Source organism: Gracilinanus agilis, chromosome 1, assembly GCF_016433145.1.
Source record: "Gracilinanus agilis isolate LMUSP501 chromosome 1, AgileGrace, whole genome shotgun sequence".
In the NCBI taxonomy this organism is placed as follows: Eukaryota; Metazoa; Chordata; class Mammalia; order Didelphimorphia; family Didelphidae; genus Gracilinanus; species Gracilinanus agilis.
The window spans coordinates 554,802,046-554,826,659 of NC_058130.1; the positions used below are offsets into that span (position 1 = coordinate 554,802,046).

The 24,614-nt window shown below is 37.7% G+C and overlaps 1 protein-coding gene across 1 annotated transcript in view; it reads left to right on the forward strand.

Annotated features, from left to right (window-relative positions):
* Window positions 1-24,614, forward strand: part of MTCL1 (microtubule crosslinking factor 1) — a 168,104-nt gene that overhangs the window by 81,082 nt on the left and 62,408 nt on the right. Inside the window, exon 4 of the mRNA XM_044666826.1 lies at window positions 17,833-17,892. Coding sequence (XP_044522761.1) covers window positions 17,833-17,892 — 60 coding nt within the window. The remainder of the gene's footprint in view (window positions 1-17,832; window positions 17,893-24,614) is intronic.

A 24,614-nucleotide genomic window follows, 5' to 3' on the forward strand; every position in this document is an offset into this window, starting at 1 on the left:
CCTAAGGAACACTTACAGTTAAAGAGTGGATCTAGAGGAGTACCCAACCAAGGATTCAGAAAGGAGCCATGTAGAAATTCACTCCACTTATGCAGATCTGCAACCCATCTGTAACTTCTCTTCTTAGAGAAGGAAATAGATTTTTCCCCTGGTCATACAACTACTCTGTCAATGAAGCAGGACTTGAACTCAGGGATTTCTTATTCTTTTCTGCCATTCTACCTCTTAGAAGAATTCTCAGGCAAGCTTAGAAAATGAGAGTAATTTTTATTCATCTTTAAACCCTTTACATCCATATTCTCTTTCAACCAAAGTCCTACAGTTCTATAGAATATACCCACATTTTCCTATTATGAAAATTAAGAGTTATGTAAAAACTTTTTGACCTATATGTTAAGTATGAAAATGAGATATATGTTTTCCCCATACACAATTACAAAAATTACTGTAAGAAAACCACCGAGGCATGAATTAGCCATTTGTAATCATGCCGATCTGAGAAAGATTAGGAAAGTAAAAACTTAATTAAGAGGTACAATAAAATATGAGTCTTTGGACAGCCTTTAAAAACTGAAAATGCCACAGTTTAAAAAATTATATGGAAAGTCTTCAGAGAAAGGAAAAACCTTATGAAGTATTATTGGTCACTATTTAAAAGCTGTCTTCAAAGCTCTTGTAAACACTGAGTCCACTATGCATTTTACAGATTAAACATCTTAGTAAATAAGTACTGGCTAGGATTGACTTCCTGGCCAAAAAAGGGGGAGATTACAAATATGGAATAGTACATAAAATTTTATAATATCCTATTATACTTCTCTCTAGTCTTGCTTACATGCTATAATAGAGGATAATGTCTCCATAATATTCAATACTCCATTATCCCATGAGCCTTCTTATAAGAGTACTACAAAATAAAAATGGTAATAAACCCATAGCCCTGGTTGCCTTCCTTGTGTTTCTCTAAGCATTTACTTCTTAGAAGTACTATCTTTCTCACAAGTGCATTTTTTTCTGTAAGAAAGATCTTATTTTCTTAGAGATTCAAGGAACAAATATCATATTTTCTTATATGACATCATCAAATAGTATTTATTCAACACCCATATGCACATGGTTCTGTGCCAATAATGTGCTGGCATATTTACTGGTTCTCTGTATTTTAGAGCTTACAATTTAAAGTAGCCACCTGGAGGTGAGCAAAAGTGATGAAAAGCCAAATGTAAAATGGCCAGAAAGCTGTCAAAATGGCAAATGTCAGATGAATGAATGATCATAAAAACTTAAATCATGAATATTCCAAAATGGGTTTGTACAAGAAGTTAGTAAAGATCAGAATAGAAACAGAGATGGAATTGAATTAAAATTCTTCTTTTAAGCCAGCTAGGAAAATTTCTAAGGACTACTTCTTTAGATTTGAGGATATAACCCACTAAGTGTAAGAAGAAATTCTCTATAGGAATTATAGTTTTATATGAAGACTTCTGACAATGGCCCCACATAAAAGAAGGATACTGGCTCAAAAGGCTTTTAAAGTAGAGGACTATTCCAATCCCTGTCAGTTTTTTTTTCCTCCTGTGCTTAAGAAAAACTCAAGCTTGAACAGTGAACCAATCCTAAAATGGTTAGATGAGGTAGAAACAAGGAAAATGAAGAAGGAAAAAGAAAAATATGCAAGACTTGGATGACATAAATGGGAAGGTGGCCTGGTAGGTCAGATAAGAGCTGGAATGATGGAAGCACTTAGTATGTGAAGACCTGATTCAATAATAAGTAATAATAAGACTAATAGTCTCATGTAAATGACTTCCTGTACTCTCTTCTTATTCTTGCTCTGGTTGAACTGATGTCACTGTAGTGAGCTTAATTTAATACAGCATTGCTGTCCTTGACTTCTCTTTGGAATTATTCAGACAAATATGAAGAATTGAGAGAAAGCTGGGAAGACGTTTATGGACTAATGAATGAAGCAAAGAAAATCAAGAGAACAATTTATCCATTATCAACCTTTAATTAATCATTGTTTCTAAAGACTGAATGAGAAAGACTCTTCAAATAAGTCAATGAGCAAGCATTTATTAGGCACTTTCTTTATTCCAGGCACAGCTAGGTGGTGGAGATATAAATATAATCACTGAGATGGTCTCTTCTCTGAAGAGCTTACTTTCTCATGAAGGAGACAAAAAGGCATATAAATATGTACAAAAAGGTAGTAGACTAGAAGTGTGTATTATCTCTGTTGTTTCAGACATGACCTATGTGCTGATATACTTTTCTTGTTGCTATATATGTGTTGCAAGGAAGGAATCTATTGAGGAGTCTGTGTAAGGGAAGATGGGGAGTCAGTGGAAAGTAACGGTGATATGAAAAAATAAAAGGACATCACTAAAATTATTATAAACATAATCCTATGTTTATAAAAAAACCTTCTTTCCTTTTTATTTGTAATTCTTCCTTTTTCTCATTTTTATATATAGATGCTTTCTTTTAGTCACCTTTTTCTATTCATCTTTCTTTAAGATAATTTTAAAAATATTTGTAATTTTCAAGACATAGCCAATGTGGGAATTTTTTTGCCAAATAATACAATTATACACTAAAGGCTTTATTTTAAAGATTTTTCTTCAGTAAGAGGAAATGGGAGGGACAGATTAATTATTTTAAACAATGGAAATTTTTTAAAATAAGATTTTAATGAAATATTTGTAATTCCTAAAAAGGACCATCTTTCCAATTGATTCTTCATTCACTTTAAGGATCTATGATTTCACAAATGTAGGATTTTCCCTTCTAAGCCTTGGTAGACAATCTTTATGAATTTCTCTAACTCAAAAAAAAAAAAAGACCCAGTATCCAAATTCCTGATGAGGAGCCAGTCCAGGTTGCCCAGAGTGACAGAAACACAGTATACCTCTAAGCTCATACTCAAATCCTTCCCATCTTTGGTGGAAGTTGTCTGACCTCAAGCTTAGATATTGTACCATTATAGAAGACAGGTCTTCCATACTATCCTGAGGAATTGGAATAGGACTTTTCTATTCACATTGAAGGTAAAATAATGGAAGAAAACACCATTTATCATTTACTCCTGCAGTTGTGTGTGTTTTTTTTTTTTAGCCAATCCTCTGAATTGTGACATTGCTTCTTTCCTTGACTCATCAGCATATTGCATTGTCCTATTTTGCCAGATATCCTTTTCTTTCTGGGTAAACAGGAACAGTGCTATATATATTCTCTGTGTTTTGAAAGTATTCTTTTGCCAAATGAATTGAGATTTCTTCTAGGTAAGGTTAGCATGTAAACAGTAGTAGTACAATTACCATACAGAATTGAGGTGTTTTGTGCTCTGAATTGAGGTTATGTCACCTGAATTCAAATAAATTGGATGTGTTGAGGAAAAGAAAAACAAAACAAATCAGCTTCCAGAAGGAAAGGGATAAAAAGAAATCATTATCCATGAAAAACTTTAGGCTGTAGATACATGTTTTTCAGGCAGAACAAAAAAGATCTTTCTTTAAACATTGTGTTTCTTCCAGGTGGAGGAAGGAAGAACCTGACAAGTAAAATATTGATGCTTTTTTTTGGATGCAGAGTAGAGATGTTAAAGGATGCCATTTTTGAAAAGAAAAAAAATGACCAGGAAAAAAACAATTATAATTCTTTGGACCAGGGTAGAGATTGCTTTTTTTCTATTATTATCATTGTTAGTCAAGTTACTGTTTCCAAAATACTCCATTTAGCTCTTAAAGAAACAGCAACAATATCCATAGTATGTAGAAGAGCCTAGTAAAATAGGTGTTACACCATGACGCAACATTGCACTGCATAACAGAGGGGAATACTTCCTAGAATGCAGGAGAATTGGAGGAAATGTTGGGCCAAGTCTAGAATAGGCCATTTCACCTGACAAGCATTATTTGGCAATTTACTCATATTTTAAACCAGTAATACAGGCTCTTCAAACTCATATTAAAGCCTGCATGAAAATAATGTAACTTTTATATTGACCTAAGAGCTAGCTCTTGGTTTGTTTTAGGTCAGGTGAGAAGGGGAAAAAATGGATTAAGAAAAAGGACAGTCAAAAAGTGGTATATAGGTGACTATTATAAAAGGAATCAACCTCTTAAAACATTGAGATGGCATGGTGTATATAAAATAGGACTGATAGGTTGATAGCTTATGAGAATGGAGAAATCCTATCCAGAGACAAAATAAGATGTGAACGTAACCTGAGACATTGTCAACATTTCCAGAGAGATCTCCAGTTGGATTCCATAGAATTCTGTGAGGAACTTCTGGATCCTCAAGAGATTTTTTTTTTTTATAGGATAGGTAAGGGCTTTGTAAAGATAGATATAAATAGTATAAGACAAAGGAAAATATTTAGGCTGTGCCAGTTACTGTGGTAACATTATGCTATCTAAAATGAAACTATATCTAGAACTTGTGAAGAGTCTAGAAATATGGTACCATGAAAAGAATAATTGGGTTCAAATCTCATCTTTAATAATTGCTATATGTTTGACTTTGGGCAAATCTTTACATCCCTAGGCTTATAAAGTGAGGTGGATGGAGTAGATGGCACTTGAGGTCCCTTCTAGTTCTGGATGATTAATGAAGAACATAGGTTGTTGTTGATCACTTGTATCTGAGTCTTTCTAATTTCATTTTGGGGTTTTCGTAGCAAGGTGCTGGAATGTTTTTCCATTTCCTTCCCCAGCTCATTTTATAGATGAGGAAACTGAGGCAAACAGAGGTAAGTGATTTGCCTAGAGACACACAGCCACATATCTGCCACCACCTGAACTCAGGCAGATGAGTCTTCCTGACACACAGTGCTGTGATGGGCACTAGTAGCAATTAGAATGAATCGATTTAACTACTGGCCATTGTCTACGTGGGTGAATAAAATTGGGGGAAAATATTTAGAGGTTAGAGTTACAAGGCTTCTAATGTGTGCTTCATATGTGTTCATTGGAAGTGGACGTGACTTTGCCTAAATCAGAACCACAAGTCAGAATATTTTCATTGACTAGTGGTACATTAAATGAATTTAGAGAGGTAGTGTCATATAGTGAGGATAGCTGACTTCAGAATCCATCTGACAAACATTTTTAAAAAATATTTTATATTCCCACTTACATGACAACAATTTTCAACATATATTTTCTGAACTTATAAGATCCAAATTGTCTTCTTCCCTCCTTTTCCTCCCAGAGATGGTAAGCTATTTGATCTGTTTTATACATGAATTATCATGCAAAACATGCTTCCACATTGGTCATTGTTGTAATAGAATACTTATATAAAACCAAAGCCTCAAACCCAAATAACTAAAGTGAAAAATAGTATGCTTCGATGTGCATTCTGACTCCAACAGCTCTTTCTCTGGATGTGGATAGCATTCCTTGACAAACATTTATCAAGCATATCCCATGTGTCAGGCACTGTACTAAGCACTGGGGAACAATTAATAAAGACAATTCCTGCCCTCAAGAAACTTGTCATCTAATGGGGAGGAAGGAGACAAGACACAAAAGAAGGCAGGAAACAGCAAGGAGTTAGGGGAGGGAACAAGGGGTTACAGGAATCTTGTTCTATGGAGCTGAAAGCAAGCAGAACAGCAAATGAACAATGGAGTGAGTCCCAAAGTCCCATTTCTCCCCTCTATAAAGGAAAGCATTGGGATGGGTTTGATACTCCATTCTCCAGTCCTCCAGGGGAAGAGGAGACTGAGGGAGTGGTATCATAAAGGTTTGAATTAACAGCTTGGTGATGAGATTAGAGGTGATCCCTAGAAGGGGAATCTAGTTCCTGGAAGTTGAAACTAGGCACAGCAGCAGATCCAGAGTAGAGTGAGCCAAAATGTCTATTTTCTACTCTCTGCAAAGGAAGGTATTTGGAGGAGTTTGGTACTTCACCTTCCAGCCCAGGAAGACCTGGATTCCAGTCTAGTCTCCAGCCTGGTGGTATAGTCAGTCAATCAACAAGCATTTATTAAGCATATTCTATGTGCCAGGTTCTGGAGATAGAGAAGCAAAAGACAAAAATCAAACACAAACCTTCTTTGCTCTTAAGGAGCTCATAATCTAATTGGGGAGATAATAATAGCAATAGCTGGCAATTATAAAGTGCTTTTAAGGTTTGTAAAGCATTTTATATTATGTATGTGTTACGTATAATAAATGTTTAGTGATTATGATCTTCACTACCACCTTTTGAAGTAGGAACTATTATTATCCTCATTTTAAAAATGAGGAGACCAAGATTGGGAGTAATTAACTTACCCAAGGTCACACAACTAATAGATATGCCAGGAACAGCATCTGAACTCAGGTCTTCCTTATTCCAAGTCTAGTGCTCTCACCTAGCTGCTCAGTTATCAGCTTTGACTTTTGTCACAGATAGACTTTGAGGATCAAATGAGGAAATACATCAAGTTTAATAAGGGTGTCTGGCATGTTGCAGTAAACATAGGACAAAGAAATGCTTTAAGTGGATGCCACTAAGTTCTCTGAGAAAATCCTAGATTGCCCAGGAGATACTCAGATACCTATTAGTTTTCTCACTCAGCTACTTAAATCCTACTGATAGATATAGATCTATGTCGCACAAATAGACACATATCTGGGCCAGGAGGCCACAGCTCTGTTAAAGGAGAACTACGATACAGATTCATTTCTCTCGCCTAAATTCACCAGATGACCCAAATTCTCACAGCTGCAGATACATTTCCATGAGCAACTGAGATCCTTTTAAGCTGTGTTTTCAAGTGAAAAATCTGGATTCTTTTTGATGCCAGTGGGTGAACCAGATGATTGGCAAAGACTTAGGCTGGTACAACCATAAAGGAATGGAGCAGATACTCTATTTGCCAGAAGGCTGGATTCCCAAATAAATTATCTGCTCGTTGCATTTCAACTGATTAAGGAAAAGAGGGAGATGATCACCCAGGTTTTTGAGACACGTCACCCTCAAGCCCCTCTGAATGTGATTCATGAATCAGTCAGCAGCCAGGAACAATGTTGGAGTTCTGAGGGTGGAGGGAAACAGGTACTCCGGGGGGAATTCACACTGCAGAGCTGAGGGTGGAAGGCTGGAAGCATCACGTAGGTTCTAATGGCGCACATTTTTGTGTGCGTCAACCTGCAGTCAGTCTGGCCTGCGGGGGAGGAGGGGGCTGTGCGCAGCCGCCAGAGAAGCGTCTTGGATTCCTGCTGCTTTGCTTTAGCTGTTAAAGGCCATAAAGTGGAAACAAACCTGGTCTGTGAGTGAAGAAAAGATTTTTTTTTCCTTTATACTGTCTGGGATTTTCAAGCTCATAAACATCAAGTGCCATTTATAAATATTTATAATTCTGGGGCTGGAAGCTTCCCAGCCTATGTTTTCACAAAGTAGCATAACTTAACAGATAATAAAAACAGTGTATTTGGCTGTAATCAGATGAAACAGTGGCCTGTAGTCAACCCTCGGTGGAATTCTCACTGTCTAGTAGCAATCATTAGCTTTGGGGAAGGCTGGCCCAAATGGATAGATAGGTGAGGATGAGGTAGTACCAGGCCTATGTCTCAGAATCAGGGGCACACTTTCCTTTATTATTGGTATCAACCAGACCTATGTCCAAAGATCCTACTTTGGTTCCCTGTATCTTGGTGCTAGAGAAGAGTTCTTGTGCCTCCTGTGCTACAATGACTCAAGGCAGTGTGATCAGAAAACACTGAATTTTTAGAATAAGAGATCCTGGATTCTAACTCCTAACTAGCTCTCGGACAGACCCCATAACTTCTTTGGGACAATTTCCTCATTTGTAAAATGAAAACGTTGGGCTGGTCGTGGTATTTAACCATGATTTTGATATTTTGATAACTATTTCCTATAAATGGTTTCCTGCGTAATCCTATGAAAGCTATTTTATGCATTTAAAAACATTCTTCTGAGGAATCCATAGACTTCATCAGACTGCCTAAGGATGTGCTGGAGCTCTCTCCCCCTGATTGTTAAATTTTCAATGTGAGCATTTACACCTTGGAAACTGGCAAATATTATGAATTGGCGACCTGGATTATTGTTTTGTTGATTGCCCAAACTTTAAAAAGTGATGGAGAAAATGTTAATAATGTAGATTAAATTTAAAAGTGTGTCCAACATATTTAAAGAGTCCGTTGTTAAACATTTATCAGCACATAAAAGGTTAACTCATGATCTAGAGGTTCTCCAAGTTCTCTGCCTACTCTCAATCTTTTATCTCAAATGAAATCCTTCTTAGAACTGATGACTGGGGAGAGAGGGAGAGTGAGAAGGAGGAGAGAATTTGGAACTCAAATTTTTGTAAATGAATGCTTAAAATTCATTTTTACATGTAAAATAAAATGCTAATTAAAAAAACCTGATGACTGGAGTTGACATTTCAGAACTGTCAGATATGCATCCTTGCCACCAAGGATTTCTTATATTGTAAAAGCAGGTAGCAAGCATCTGGCTCTTTCCCCCAGCACAATGTTTACAATTCTGTTTGACTGAATCATCTACAAAACCCACGACTATGTGTTCAGACAACAGAGAGCAGCCACTATAGTGATGAATAGTGATTGAGAATACAGGAGGGAAAGTGCCTCTGCTTTGTAGAAATAGAGAGTTGGGGGGGGGGTACAAGTAGGAAGGGGAGCAACCCCCTTTTCTCTTTCATCAAAACCTCATTCCTGAGGCTATGTTGTACCCTGAGATAATGGTAGGTCTCTGAAATGGATGCTGTGCTTAGAGATGAGCTTTGTGGATAGTTTCCTTTAGGGAAATGGAGAGCTTTTATTTGGAATGCTAGCCAGCTACACATTTGATATTTCAGACGTGGGTTGGAGGGGTGAAATGATTAATGGAACTGAGCTTATGAGTTATAGATAGAAAGGATCAGATGGGAGAGAGATGCAGATATAGATCAGGTAAGGCAGACAGACTGTTATTAGACTGGTCTGTTAGGAAACTAAGACCCATGGCCAATGGGAAGCAGATTAGAAGTTTACCATTCCATGAGCAGTCCCCAAATACAAATCACATCCCTCTTGTCCTTTCTGTGAAGATGTAATCACATAATCATCACTACTACTGAGTTAATCCTGCCTAGGAGTTAGACCTGTGGCTCAATTTCCTGCGCTCTCTCTCTCTCTCTCTCTCTCTCTCTCTCTCTCTCTCTCTCTCTCTCTCTCTGCTACAAGTAGAAACTTTAGATAGATTATTATAAAATAAGGCATTTAAAGACAAGGCAGGGTTTTGAGGGTTTTTTTGGGGAAGGGGGTTCATCATGGGATTATTCTTTATAGCATCATAAAAGAGACTCAGGGATAACCTGAAGCTGTTTCTCTTAGCTGAAGGATTAGCAAGCTTGTGTTTTTAAAATCCCCTTTAAAAGGATTCTGTTCTAAAGTATTTTTAAATTCATGTTAGGAGGATGGACTGGCAAAAAAAAAGACTATTAATTTCCCCTGAAAGAACTTTGCTGTTATTATGGAATCCTGCATTATACAACTGAGTCTTCCCCCTGTTCCCACTCTAGAAGGTTTTCACCTCAATTACATCATTTGGTGGGTATGCATTACTTTGTGAGTGAAAAATGTAGTTCCCATTCTGGGTGCTTTGGTGGGTAAATTATTATATCTTTGTGACTGTGCCCTCCAGTGATACAGATCCCAGCACCACCATAGTTCCTCATCCTTTGTGATTCCTTTATATATATAGGCCCATAAATTTCCTTTCAGAAGCTGCTCAGTATACCAGAGGTATTGCTCTCTTTATAGTATCTCAGAGATGGGACTATACCACTCAGACTGACCATCTGTTATCTTTTTATGCCATTTATTATGGACCTGTAATATGATCTTCTGTGAAAACATAAGCTGGGAAACTGGCATCCTCAATATATTATATCCCTGCTTTTTCAGTTACTTCTTCCCTCAATAATGCAATTTATGCCAATTCTTTTATGCAAATTATCAATGATAATGTGTTGTGGTCCACTTATGGCTACTATGCATCTTTGAAATTTTTTCTTAATTTATACATAAAATGAAATGTATATTTTCATATACATTATATAACTGAAATTGATTACATATGAAATTATACTTTTATTGCATACAACTTGCTTTTCCTTTTAAGTATATAATAAATTTAACATATAGCTTTCAAAGCTGTTTTCCTTCTCTATTTTTTCTTTTTGACTTATCTTCTGATCTCTTCTCTACCATTTAAAAAACTGATATCCTAGTGACCTGTCTTTCCTTCCTCCCTCACTCCCTCCTTTCCTTCCTTCCTTCCTTCCTTCCTTCCTTCCTTCCTTCCTCTCTTCCTTCCTTCCTTTCTTCCTTCCTTCCTTCCTCTTTCCTATCTCTATCCTCTCCTTGCCCTCCCACCCCATCCCCTCTTTTGAAAAAGAAAATAAAATAAATCCCTTGTAACAAATGTGCAGTCAATCAAAATTAATTCCTCTATTAGTTGGGTCTGAAAATGTGAGTCTTATTCTATAGTTCAATCCCATCACCTCTTGGTCAGGAAGTAGATAGCCTGCTTCATCACTGATCCTTTGGTTTTTGTTTTTTTTTTAAACCCTTAACTTCTGTGTATTGGCTCCTAGGTGGAAGAGTGGTAAGGGTAGGCAATGGGGGTCAAGTGACTGGCCCAGGGTCACAGAGCTGGGAAGTGTCTGAGGCCAGATTTGAACCTAGGACCTCCCATCTCTAGGCCTGACTCTCAATCCACTGAGCTACCCAGCTGCCCCATCACTGATCCTTTGGAATCATGGTTGATCATTGTGATGATCAGAAGTTTAAAATTTTTCAAAGTTGTTTTATTTTCTTTTTAAAATTTTTAAAAAAAATTTACATTCCTTATTTTTACATCACCAAAATGGAGCTGTTTCATGTAGCAATTAATAATTTTTAGAGAAAAAATGAGAGAAGAAAAACTCAATTCTTCAAAGGAGTATGGTGGAAGTGTCTTCTTATATTTAGTTTTTGAAGCCAGGACCTATGAGTACTCTATTGTAATTGTCTTAAGAAGAATCAGGAGAGTTAGCTAGCTGGCACAGTGGATAGAGAACTGGGTCTGGAGTCAGGAAGACCTAAGTTTAGATGTGGCCTTAGACACTTCCTAGCTGTGTGACTCTGGGCAAGTCACTTAACCCTGTTACCCTAACTTTCTGTCTTAGAGTTATTACCAAGACAGAAAGTAAGAGTTTTAAAAAAGAAGAATGAGGAACCAACACCTAGCAACAGTTTTTGGCTTAAAAGATAGACAAAAGGAATAATGGGAGTTTTTTTTTTAAATTCTTACCTTCCATCTTGGAGTCAATACTGTGTATTGGCTCCAAGGCAGAAGAGTGGTAAGGGCTAGGTAATGGAGGTTAAGTGACTTGCCCAGGGTCACACAGCTAGGCAGTGTCTGAGGCCAGATTTGAACCTACGATCTCGCATCTCTAAGCCTGACTGAGATCCACTGAGCCACCTAGCTGCCCCCATGGGAGTTTTACTAAATAATGACCAGCCTAATTCTTTGCTGTATGGTTTGGAAGTTGAACAGCCAAGAAACTCACAGTGGGTATCTTCAGAAGGTTGATAGCTAACACTTGCATAGGACTTAGAGGTTATACAGTATTTTATATACTTCTCATTTGATTCTCACAAATGCCCTGTTGTCCTTGGAACAAGGTTTCTAGGGATGTAGTTCCAAAGAGATGCCTAAAGACCTACATTTAGAGATATGGGGAAATGGAGATTTTACATAGAAATAATAATGCTCTTGCAATATACTCATGACAACCACATTTTGTTGCTGCAAAATGTACTAATCTGGAAGAATAAACTTGGTGGTTTTCCCTGGAGGAGCTTTAAAGTGAGTATAGGTATCTATGAAAAAAGGAAAAGTATTTTTAACAATAGGAAAGAGATTAAATCTAAAGGTGAAACCAATATGGTAATCATCTAAATCCTATGAAATTCTAATGAGAATTTTAGAGCAAAATTCCTTAACCTGGGGTCCACAAACTCCCAAAGTATCTAGGAATATGTTTCAGGAAGTCAGTGAACTTGAATCAGAAAAAAATTGCATTTTAATTTTCATTAACCTTTGTTTCCTTTATAAACTAATGTTTTTATGCACTCAAAAGCATTCCGCAAAGAGGGCTTTATCAGGCTGCCCAAAAGGTTCCTAACACACAAAAGATTAAGCTCTCCTTAGATAATATAAATGAGGGAGATCTTAATTTTTCCAAGTCAGGATTTATGATTATTTTCTATAAATAGGTCAGGGGCAAATTCTTGGAGGAGAATAACTATAAAATCTTTAAATGTATCCACCTCTGCAGAGTCCTGTTCCCTCCCTACCCCACGTACATTTACTTATGATTTAAAACTTCCTAAACTGCATTAATTTGCTTTTTATTTTAAATGTGAATTTTAAGTGGGGCACGTGAAATGATATTCTTGAATAGTTTGTCAGTTTTTGTGACAGTTTTTGGAGGCAATGTACTAGCTTGCTATGGTGATAGGCAGTAGGTACTATGAAGAAACAGGAAGATTTTAGCAACCTGTTTTATTTAATTATATTCAATTCTCAGAAAGGACCTTGTATGGATTTAAAGAATTCGATAAGCATTTTTAAAGCATAGGCTTAATTATTCAGCCTTAATACAAGGCATAGGGATATGAAGACCTTTTGACCTTATCAAGAAGCTTTCTATATTTTTGTGATCTTAGGCAAGCTCTCTAGCCTTTCTGAATTTTTTCACTTTATGTGTAAAGTGAGGAAGTTGGATTAAAAGGTCTATAGGAGTCCTTTAAGCACTAAATCTGATCTTACTATATTGGAAAGACATTTCCAAAGATACATAAGTACAGGGTAATTTGAGGAGGGAGAAAGCACTGAGACATTTGTGAGATCAGTCAGGAGGCAATCATATTAGTCCAAGAAAAATAGCATTTTTTTTTCCTTATCTCAATTTGTCCTCAATAGGAAAGATGATTTTCAATGACTTGAGGAACACTGTGGAAGCTATTTCTAATTTAAGATTGTAAAGTTTTAAGAATTAATTAACAATGTTTTGTTAGGGATTTTCCCCCTCATAGGAATTTAGAGTCTTTGGCCAATGATTGACTTAAAGTAACTAGAGTAGATTTAATTAGCAGGAAATCCCATCCATTGTGGTTCAATTCACTCAATGTATTATAAGAATAATACTTCTGCTACTCTTAAAATTATTTAAGAGGCTGATTTTTGGATAAGACTATCAGTTTATTGATTATGTCAGTTTATTAATTAGGCAAGAGTTATAACCAATAATGACATAGGTTAATCCTCTCAAATGACCAGAGACTCTGAAACATGGTAGAGCAGATCAATAATTACCCTTTTAGGAGCTCATTATTCAGCCACTCCCTTGAAAATACCAAGACACCTCTGATTGATAAATAACTAATTCGGAGGTGTTCCATCAAACATGCACCCCTCCCTACTCCCATGTCATGGGAAATATGTACACAGGAAAAGAACCTTTGTCCCTTTCATTTATTAGCTAAATTCTGTTAAAAGCAAAGGCATTCTTTGGGATTTCCAAGGACAAAGAAAATGCAAAAGGCAGCAGATTGGTTAGAATCTCCAATTTAGAACCCAGATAGAAATATACAGTCATTACAGTAACTGATTGGGGCCTTCCCTTGATGTAGGAATTAATATTATATTTTAAAAATATATATTCTCACACGTCTTTGAGGGTCTTAATTTGATCATGACTTCCCAATTTACCCAAGGCAATAAATGGCATCGACATAAATAACAGTGACCCAGGTTAGCCCATGCCCAGAAACCCACTTCATCAAAAACATGATGTCCTTTGCTCATGAGCCATAGCAAGCAGTTCTTAGCAGGTGAGCTAAAGATGCACCCGCTTTTGACCCAAGCTAGAGGTAGGACAATCTGCTCTCCCCCAGGAGATGCCGGAATTTCCTGGCATTTGGTCAGTCAACCATATGTTGAGAGACCTGAGACCAGCCGGACATTTGGCAGCTACAGTCAGATTATCCAATACCTCTGTCTTCTGTATCCCCAGAGTTTTAGAGGGAGACTTCTTAGATGAGTACAGGTTGTCACTTGGGGGGGGGGGAGTCTATAAAATGCCACTCTTTTATCCTGGCCAGGAATAATACATAATTTGGGGAAACCCTCCCTCTCCCAACCCCTATATTTTCAAGCTGATTTTAAAAAAAAGGAGTGAAAAACAAAGGTTGACTCACCTACTAATCTTCATGAGGTTTGAGAGTAGTAATACCCACTTCTTGTCTTATTTTGAGGCCAATAAAAAGATTTGTGAAAATTTACTTTTTTTCATTAAATGTGGAGTTCTAGCTTTTTTTCCAATATTGTGACTCATATTTAAAAAGTAGGTTTGCACACAATAGAACATCCTCTTAAATTTAGAGGTTAAAAAGTGTCCTATTGTAAAGGGATTATATAAGCCAAGAGCAATGGTATACTAGCTTAACGATCTGGGGGGTGGGGGGGGGGAAGTGCACCTGATACACTTTTTTAAAAACCCTTACCTTCCATATTAGAATCAATACCATGCATTGGTTCTAAGGCTGAAGAGTGGAAAGGGCTAGGCAATGAGGGCTAAGTGACTTGCCTAGGGTTACACAGCTAGTAAGTGTCTGAAGCCAGACCTAATAAACTTTTAAGTTTAATCTATATTATTATTAAATAGATGATAGATGATAGATAGATAGATAGATAGATAGATAGATGGATGGATGGATGGATAGATAGACAGACAGACAGACAGACAGACAAATAGACAGATAGACAGACAGACAGACAGACAGACAAATAGATAGATAGATAGATAGATAGATAGATAGATAGATAGATAGATAGATAGATAGATAGATAGATAGATAGATGGATGGATGGATAGATAGATCAAGACAGATCGAGATAGAAAGAAAGATGAATGGATGGATGGATAGATAGATAGATAGATAGATAGATAGATAGATGATAGATAGATAGGCAGATAGATAGACAGATAGACAGGTAGACAGGTAGACAGATAGAACAAGATAGACTGAGATATATAGATAGACAGATAGACAGATGACATATAGTTTTAAGAACATAGAAACTGAGTTGGATTTATGAGTTCTGGGAAGTTACTTCTAGTTATTTGGTTTGGGCTTTATGTTAGACAGGCATTTGAAATGTCAGAAGAGAGCTAAATTTGGTTAATCAGTTACTGATCTATTTCATGACTGGATTTTCCAGAAGCATATTATACTTCCTTATTGAATGAAGTACTGTGTCTGTCAACTCCAAAGAACAAACGGGGGGAGAGGGGAGGGAGAAGGGGAGTACAGTGGATAGAGAGCCAGACTTGGGTCCTGTCACACTTCTGACATATACTGGCAATCTACATACTCTACCAGTACCCTGGCAATTCTCTAATGTGATAAATTATAGAGAAGCTTTCAACCTTCATTGGTGGAGGGAAGGGAGTTCCCTATACTACTTAAATCCTAAATCTAGCCTCAATCCCAGATAAAGATCCTTTCCTTTCATTCAAGTTACACAGTACCCAGAGCATCTTTCTTTCATATCTCTAAATCAACTTTAGCTCACGGGCCCAAAGATATTTGTTTCATCTACTTGCTAATTCATTTTTCTATTTCTTTAAAAAATATTCCTCTGAGAACTTGCCAGATTATATAATCATAGAAATGTAGAGGTAGGGGTGACTTTATGGAGCTAATCTTCTCATTTTACATTTAAGAAAATTGAAGTTTAGAAAAATAAAATGATTTAATGGGGTTCACACAGCTATTCAGTGGCGGAGTATGGATTGGAATTTGACAACTTTTTCTTAGTCCAATATCCTTATCTATGTTACTTTTGAGAGCAGATGAAGAAATACCAAGAGAATTCCAAAAGCCTTGTTCCCTTATGTGACTTAAACCCTACAATACTCTGATTTTTTAGCACTGTCATCAATTAAGTGGATTCCTTTCTAGAAACATAGCCTTTTATTTGCCTTCCATGTCTGGCCTCTTAGAGAACAGTAAACTACTTCATCCTAGAATTTGGGTAGCTTGGGGTAGACTGCATATGGGTAGGCAAACTATAGGGAGATAGTACAATTACCAAACCTTGCCCCATTGCTGTCTCATTGTCTTGAGTCCACCAGAAGTTTGGTTTCTTCAACTTTCTTTAGTTTGTTATTTTTTTCAAGTCTACTTCTACCCTCCAATTTCCAACTGTCTTTCTAAACAACACTGCCACTTTTCAGGTTCAGATCGAAATTGCTTGCCTACAAGTAGTTCTCCAGCACCCTAAGCCGGTAATTATATTTTCCTTGGTCCCTTTGCCCATGGGTATTTTTTCCCTATTAGTTTTCCTCCTAAGTTATTTAACAATGATCAACTTTAAGCATATGTAGAGAAATTGATATCTGCTGTAATTTCTCCAACTAGTATCTCCCTTGAAATTATGTGAAAAAGAACCAGGCTCTTCATGCCACATTTAGAGAGAAGAGTTTTGGAGGAAGTGTCTCTGAGAGAGGCAACACATTGGCTTAAATTAATTTTCAAGTATAAAAGATTCACAAGTATATCCTTTCTTCATAGGGGTGAAGAGAGAGTAGAAAGGGGAGAGACCAAGAGGGAATTGGGCCCACTTCAAAGTTGGGGAAAGATACCAAAGGGGCAGGAAAACCCTGCCAAAAAGTCAGGGCAAGGGCGCCAAAGACAAGGTTTGTTTCTTGAGTCTAGCAGTGTGATGTAGTGGGAAGGATATTGGTTCTAAAGTCAAAGAAGCTAATTTCAAATTCTGTTACTGACACTGCCTTGGTGACATTGGATGAGTCACTTGAGCCTCTTGGGTCTTAATTTTCTCAACATGAAATGCAGGGGTTAGATAGTATATCTTGAAGGTTCTTTCTAGCTCAAGACTTATCATCCTGTCTATGCACAGATCACTTTGCACACAGTAGGTACTTAACAGATATTTATTGAGTTGAATTCTAAATTGTATCAGTGAATACTCAATCACCTTTGTATATAGATTCTGCTTTAGGAGGAGATACTCCCTTTCTTACTGGAAAGAGCCCCTGGGATCTATCAGCTAGTTTAATTAATAGCCTAAGCAAAATTTCATTAAGAAAGTTAACCAGCAGCCAGTTTATCACATATACCTATCTTAAAATTTATATATATAGTGTTATTATTACCAACAGTCATAGTTTGATTATCTGTATCTTTGTTTCTCTTCATTAATGCGGATGCCTGCAGGTGGGCAAATTTTCCCTTTGCTTTTGGAAGTTCTCTAAATATGAATACTTCAAAGTTGTTACAATATCAGGGTCTTATAGAATGGATTCCATTGGTTTTAAGAAACACTTTAAAGTGTTTCTCATTTTCAGAGAAGAAGAAAATAACATTTATAATAGCACATGCACTATTGTCCATGGGGGCCCTTTCCATATATCCCTTATTCATTTGTGCTCCTTCCTTCTTGAAATTACTTTACATTAGTTTGTATTTACTTATCTGTGTATGCATTGTGTTTCTCTTCTAGTAGATTTTAAGTTTCTTGAGGGCAGGGTCTTTTTCATTTTTATTCTGGTATCCAGAGCACCTAAAGTCATGCCTGGCACATAGAAGGGGTCTAATAAATGTGTGTTGTGATTTCCATACTCTCATTAAATCAACTTTGCAGAAATAATATCATTTATACTTCAAATCTAGGATCCTGGACTTGATGTATTATTTGTTAGTAAGACAATGTCACTTCCGTTGCTTTCAGAGTACCCTGAAGAGAAGAGGCAGCAGGGAAATGCACAAAGATAAGAAAACAATCAATCAGGTAAGTAAATGCAACATTTTTACTAATATGAATGAGGAAATCTGTTCATTTTGAACCTTCCTCAAAAGAGGAAACTGAGTTATCAGAAATTAAAAAACCTATCATTTGCCCGTTTGAAGATTCAAGACACACTAGAAGTTAAAAGTTTCCTTTCTAAACCATGGAGACCATCCCTTTTGCTTCCTTTTATGGCTGTAATTAGCCAATGATTTTATTTATGAAAGAAAACAATACTGTTGTGCAACTTAACATCATTGGACTATAGCTCAAGGCCCGGCAGGACTGAAAATTGGGGCTTAGGAATTGAGGTTGGTTTATTTTTCCCTTGGTTAACAAATATTTTGGCACCAAAATTGGTTCACACAACATGTCCCCAACTCCCACACATCGTCTTGGACATATTCTAACATAAGAGGAGCACAGTGCATTAGTAGATCAATAAATTAAGGAAACAATGATCATAATCTAAGTCCTCGCCATGTGGATATGGCCTTGGTTAAACAAATCTTTCTCATTGTTTTGCTGAATTCCTTTCTTTTTTCTCTGAGAGGGTTTCTACTCCTGTTGGGTGGTTGGTAGAATCAAAGTGTTACCAGGATATCAACCCGCAGAGCTTTAGGAAGCAGTAGTAATTAGAGAGATGTCATACCTCTATGAGAGGCTGATTGCCACCCTCCCAGCCCCTTGATATACCCCCTGCACCTACCTCTTTCCTCTGATTTCCTCATTCTCCAAACTACTTATCCGCAGAGTGTTATTTTAGCAGCCTCAAAGCCTGGCAGAATAACAGGAATGTGGCAGATTTGAAAAATTTTATACGCCCTCTGCCCCTAGAAAACCTAGTTGTGCAGCTAGGGATAATTGTTAAATTAGAATTTAGCTGTAGTCCTGCTGCTGGGACTTAAATATTCATGGACTAGGAACACATTTTCTACTTAGTGCTTCTTTGTCAGGAAAGAGTTTGGTCCTTAAAGGGCAATTAAAGCCCATTATGAACTAAACAGTTGAGCTTTTCATTCACCTACTAATGGAGGAGGGAAAGAAAAGATGTGTCACTGCTCTGGAGGGCTCCAAAGTCAAAAGCAATGGAAGGGGAATGTTTTAAGCCATGCTCCTTCTGACAGTATTATTGAGAAAAGGAGTTTCTGTTCAGCAGACTGGAGGAGTGGAGCGTCTTGGGAACTGCAGGGCAGGAGCCAAAGCACAAAGGAAACTGGTTCCCCGGCGCAAGGTAGGAGTGTGAGCAGTCAGCGCTGCTTGGGATGCTGGCAGATGGTGCCATAACAGCAGACTTGCAAGCCAAATAATATATATTCTTCGATTTATATATTGTTGTTGCTTGGCAAGGCTTTGTTCAGCTGGTGGTGGTGGTGTGGTGGTGGTGGTGATGATGGTGGTGGTGATGATTAGTAGTGGTGGTGGTCTTGTGTGTGTATCACCCTCCATACCATGCCTGCATTTTCCTGCCTGCAAAAGGAATATTTCCATGTGGAAACTTTGATTGGGCCCTCTGCCTCCATACTGCATTCCTGAAGCATATCTGATGATCTCCCGAAACCTGAGCCTGGCATTCTTAAGTGCAGGGTCCCTGGGAATGACTAGAGACCCTGGGCCCTTCCCCTGGAGTCTGGCAGAGTTTGGGAAAGTTCTCTGTTACAAGATAAGATGGGGATCCCGACCACCTGCTGCCTCTTACTGCTGTTGTCATTCATGCGTGCTCTCCCCAGTCAAATAGCTCTAATCCGCCCAGCAGTTTGCTCTTTCTCCATTCCGAGCAGGCTGACCAGGACCGACTCCCCTTCTGTCTCCCTTCTCCTCCCACAATAATTCTAAGGAAAGTCACAGGCCCCCTCCCTTTCTGCCATCACACCTGGCAGAGTTACTGAACCTGGCAACAAAAGAAAAAAGTTGGCTCGAAGGGGTGCCTTTCAGCTACACAAAATGCTTAAGTTCTTTTTGTGGGCTCCTGCATGGGCTTTGTAAAAGACTCACTGACTTGCCTTTCTCTTGAGTTAGCATGCCTAATGTTTTTAGAAAACCCTTGTTAAGGAACAGAAAGCACTTGATGGACATTTAATCAGTCATCAAGTAAGATGCAAGTTGAGGTCCCTTGCAAGTGTCCTTTGCAAAAAGCCCCTCTTGTCTCTCTACCCCCTCTAGTTAAGTACAAGGATGTGGATTTAGTCCAAAGTAGAATTAGGAGGATGAATCTGACAAACATCTATTAGGAGTCTGGAAATGAAGGAAAGAAAGGTTCAAAGGTCAGAATGATCCTGGGGTTGTCCTCAGGAAGGGGTTCTTGACTTGGAATTGGTGAATTCGTTTTTTACTTTTGTTAATTATTTTTATAATTGAATTTCAGTGTAATTAGTAATTCCATATATTTTACTTTATACATGTAGAAACTTTCTGAGAAGTTGCATAGGGTTCACCAAATTGCCTATGGGGCCCAAGACTTAGAAAAGGTTACTAACCCCTGGCCTAAGGGTTTGAGCTTGCTTATCTGCAACTCCCAGAGAGATTTAGAACTCTGGGGTAAATGCAGTACTCATTTTGTCCCTCATTTTTGGGATGAGCCTGACTTCCTAGAGGATTCCTGGCTTGAGATCTTCTAAGGACTTTTTGGTCAATATCCTCAGCTTTAGGGCAATTTGGAGCTTCTTAAGGGCCACCTCAGAGCTGAGAAAGAAGATCCCTGTGGCGTAGCACTACTTTTCAGGATTTTTTTTCCTCCCTTTTGCTTATTCCTGGGCGCCTCCTTGGGGCACAGGATTTGACCAAAGAGGTAAAGAACTAAAGGCCTACTCTAATGCCTCAGCATGATGTGAAGGTGGCCCAGATTTCTCCAAGGCCACAGAAGCAAAATATAAGCTCAAGATGAACCTACCAAGTTGAGAAACTTCTATTATGGCCCCAGCAATAGACCTTATGTTGTCTGAGGATGCACCTAACTAACTTCAGAGAAAGGCTTCCCACCAGAGGGTCGGCACATAACAAATTCTTTTGGCCAACAGCAACTCTTGAAAACCCTTGACTGAGGTTCTATCTACACTGATGGTGAGAGTAACTACTCTAATGAAATCAAATGCTAAAAATATGAAAGTAGTCAGGGAACTCCAACCTAGGCTGAACCCCCCTAATTTTGGCTCCTAGAACCCATCTTTGGGATGGTCCCAAGACCTACCAATGCTATCCTTTAAGGTGTGGTGTATCTCGGATGTGATGCCACAGTGGATGCTTGCCTCATTATACATATCTATTTAGTGACTAATATGAGGACCAGACTCCTCATATATTTTGGCTTAAAGTGATGAGAAAAGAATCCTTAGGAGACGAGATATTTAAAGTATATGAGAATATAAATATCCCTATTTATGAAGTAGGAAAACTGGAGTATGTGATCATTCCAGGAATTTGCCCAAGGGCAGACCATGACTATTATATATAAAAATATATATGATGGAGCCATGATACTTTCCTTGTCTGTCCGATAAATTAACTTCTAAATTTGCTTATTTATAAAACCACATGAAGCTCTTCCATCTCCATTTCTCCTTACTTCAATTTGTGACTCCATCTGCAAAATAGAGTCCTTATTTGGTAACATACATTATGGTCTGCAGTATTTGGTTTACTCACAGTTCTATTTTTAAGAATATGAAAATAAACACATGTTTTTGTTTGTTCTACTTCAGAAAGCTCTGATACTATTTTGTTTCTTAAAAGCACAAGTAGGTTTGTGACTAAAAGGACTAGTAGAGTATGCCTAAACATTGTGCTTTTGTGGTCGATGTTGAATGGTGATGGTCTTTTAAGCCTATCTGGGAATTTTTTCCTCTTCAGACACAGAAACTCCTTTTATTGTTTTCCTAACAAAATCTAACATTCTGGCATGCTAAGCATGGATAAGTATGTAAAGAACTTTACTACAGCTAAAATCCATTCATCTCTATCTAGAAGCAGTAATAATAATATCTAACATTCATATAGTGCTTTAAGAGCTACAAAGTGCTTTACATTTATGAATTCATTTGATATTCACAGCAACCCTGTGAAGTGAATACTATTATTTCTTATACCTCATTTTCTAAATGAGGCAACATAGCATAGAGGATTGAGAGCTAGCCTTGAAGCCAGTAGGACCTGGATTCAAGTCTTTACTTTGATATATGCTTTCTGTGTGGTCCTGGGAAAGGCTCAGTTCTTCTGGCAATTCTCTAAAACTAAAAATTGAAAAGAAGTTGCTAACTTAAATTGGTAGAGAAACTCCCTTTTTTCACCTAGGAGTTCCCTATATCAATGAAATCACAAGACCAGTCCCTAACTTTTGCAGACAAGGAAACTAAGGTTGAGAGAAGCAAAATTACTCGCTCAGGGTCATCTAGTTCATAAGTATCTGATTCGAAATTTTAATTCAGGTCTTGCTGAGTTAGGGTAGACCCTAGTATTTTCATCTTCCCATCAGATGTTGCTTTGCCCTCAAAAAAAAAAAAAAGAACTTATTTCAAAAAGGTGAGAAAGTTCTCTATAAGTGTGTTGCGCTATTAGTAAAAGTAATATAGAGATGTCCCACAAAATGGAAGTTACCTGCTGAGGTCTTTGTCACCAAGATAGTCTTTTAAGGTATTTCATTTGGGACTAAATAAGAATAATTTGAGAAGACTAGCCATTCCAGTCAGTCAGATAAGAAGCATTTATTAAGCACCTACTATGATTGCAGATACTCTGCTAAGGAATAAAAAGAAAAACAAAAGACACCCATTATCCCATAGGAACTCACAGTCTAATGGAGGAAACAACATGCAAACAACTGTGAACAAATAAGAGAGAGAGAGAGAGAGAGAGAGAGAGAGAGAGAGAGAGAGAGAGAGAGAACTGAAAATTTATCAGAGGGAAGGTACTACCATTAAGATGGATTGTGAAAGGCTTCTTGTAAATGGTGGGATTTTAGCTGGGATTTGAAGCAAGTCAATGAGGTAAAAAAAAATGGAAATAAGGAAGGAGAGAATTCTAGGCAAAAGGAACATCCAGTGAAAATGCCCGGAATTGGGACATAGTATGTCTTTTCAAAGGAAAGCAGGTAGTTGATATCCTCTTTTTTTTTTCTTGCTGCTGACATCACAAAGTAAGAATTGTAAGCTTTCATATTTTATTTTATGAGATTAAAGCAGGGAGCCCCAGAATAAAATCACATAGCTCCAGAACCTTTTGATTTGTACTGATGAAGTCAGCTCCTACAAGAGATCAACTTTTCAAGTGGTCCAAAAAGTATTTCCCCTAATTAATTTGTAGCTGATGACTGTCTTCTTTCACTTTTGTTAAATGTGCACCCCGGGGTCAACTTCTGAAAGTCTTCTCAAAGTCCCAAGAGGCTTTCTCTAAAGAAGTGTTCATTAGGTTACCAGACTCTTGGCTCCTTGACTCTGATTTCTGAGATGATTTTCCTGCTGCATTCCAGCAACTAAAGGGAAAGGAACCTAATCAAAGAGCTTGAAGTTGCATATGCATGGCGAAGGTTTGTGAGTAACTCAGGTGTTTAGGTTTGCAGTGAGTTCTTTCTACTAACAATCTAATTCACTCATTTCTTTATTTGGCACTTTGGCTTCCAAAGCACATCCATGTGTATCATCTAATTTGTTATCCTCTTCATATAACCGTAGCCTGAGGTGGGGTAAGCTTTTTTGTTTATGATATATAATCAATCAGTAAATAAATGTTTATTCAGGACCTTCCATGTGCCTGGCACTGGAGATACAAAGGCAAAAGTGAACCAGTCTCCACCCTCATGGAACTTATTTTCTGACTGGGGAGACAATAGGTGCTTATATAATTATATATAGAATCTGTACAAAACGAATGTAAGGCAGTTTAAAGAGAGAAGATGCTAACAGCTGAGGTGATCAGGCTTCCAGTAGAAGGTGAATATTACAGATAGCAAAACTAGTGATTAAAGAGATTAAATGATACAGCTGTTCTAGTATGGGAATCCATAGAGAAATATTCATCACCTCAACTATCTCATAAGACATTTGCTTCTCAGCTAAATAGGCCTAATTAATGATGATTTGTAGTTTGTTACTCAGCAAATCAGTGGATATCCAGGACAAGATTATGGGTTGCCTGAATCCCCAGCTCTTAGAGCCTTAGGCATTATTTTGCCTTAGGACTTCATGGAAGTGACTAGCTATTCTTTGTGCCATTATCTGTGAAATGATAATTCCCTGTTCCCTTTTACCAACATTGTTGAAGTGGCAGCAGCCAAAAGAGCAGCATCAACTGATACCTGCCACGTACCAGGTGAAGCAGTGAGGCAGGCTTCTTTTTATCATTGCTGCTAATAACCCATTAAGTTAGATTTATGAATTACTTAGGAGAAAGGCAAATGGGAGGAAGGCACTGGAAAGGGAGGGAAGGCATCATGGTGCTATGGGTCAGTGGTGGGTTTCATTCGACTTTATTCTCCTTCACTCATTACCTGTTTAATGTTTTCCATGTGTTCAGTTTTCCCAAATTGACTTCTCTGTTCTGTTTTGGGTGTGATTTTTTTGGTGGCATGGTTTTATTTTTTTTTCCTGTGATAAAAAGACAAAATATAGGCTTTAAATGTCTTTACCAGGTGAAATTCTAGGAGTCACCTGTACTTTGCTTGAATGCATACCAGCATGGAAAGACTCTGTGTGTGTGTGTGTGTGTGTGTGTGTGTGTGTGTGTGTGTGTGTGTT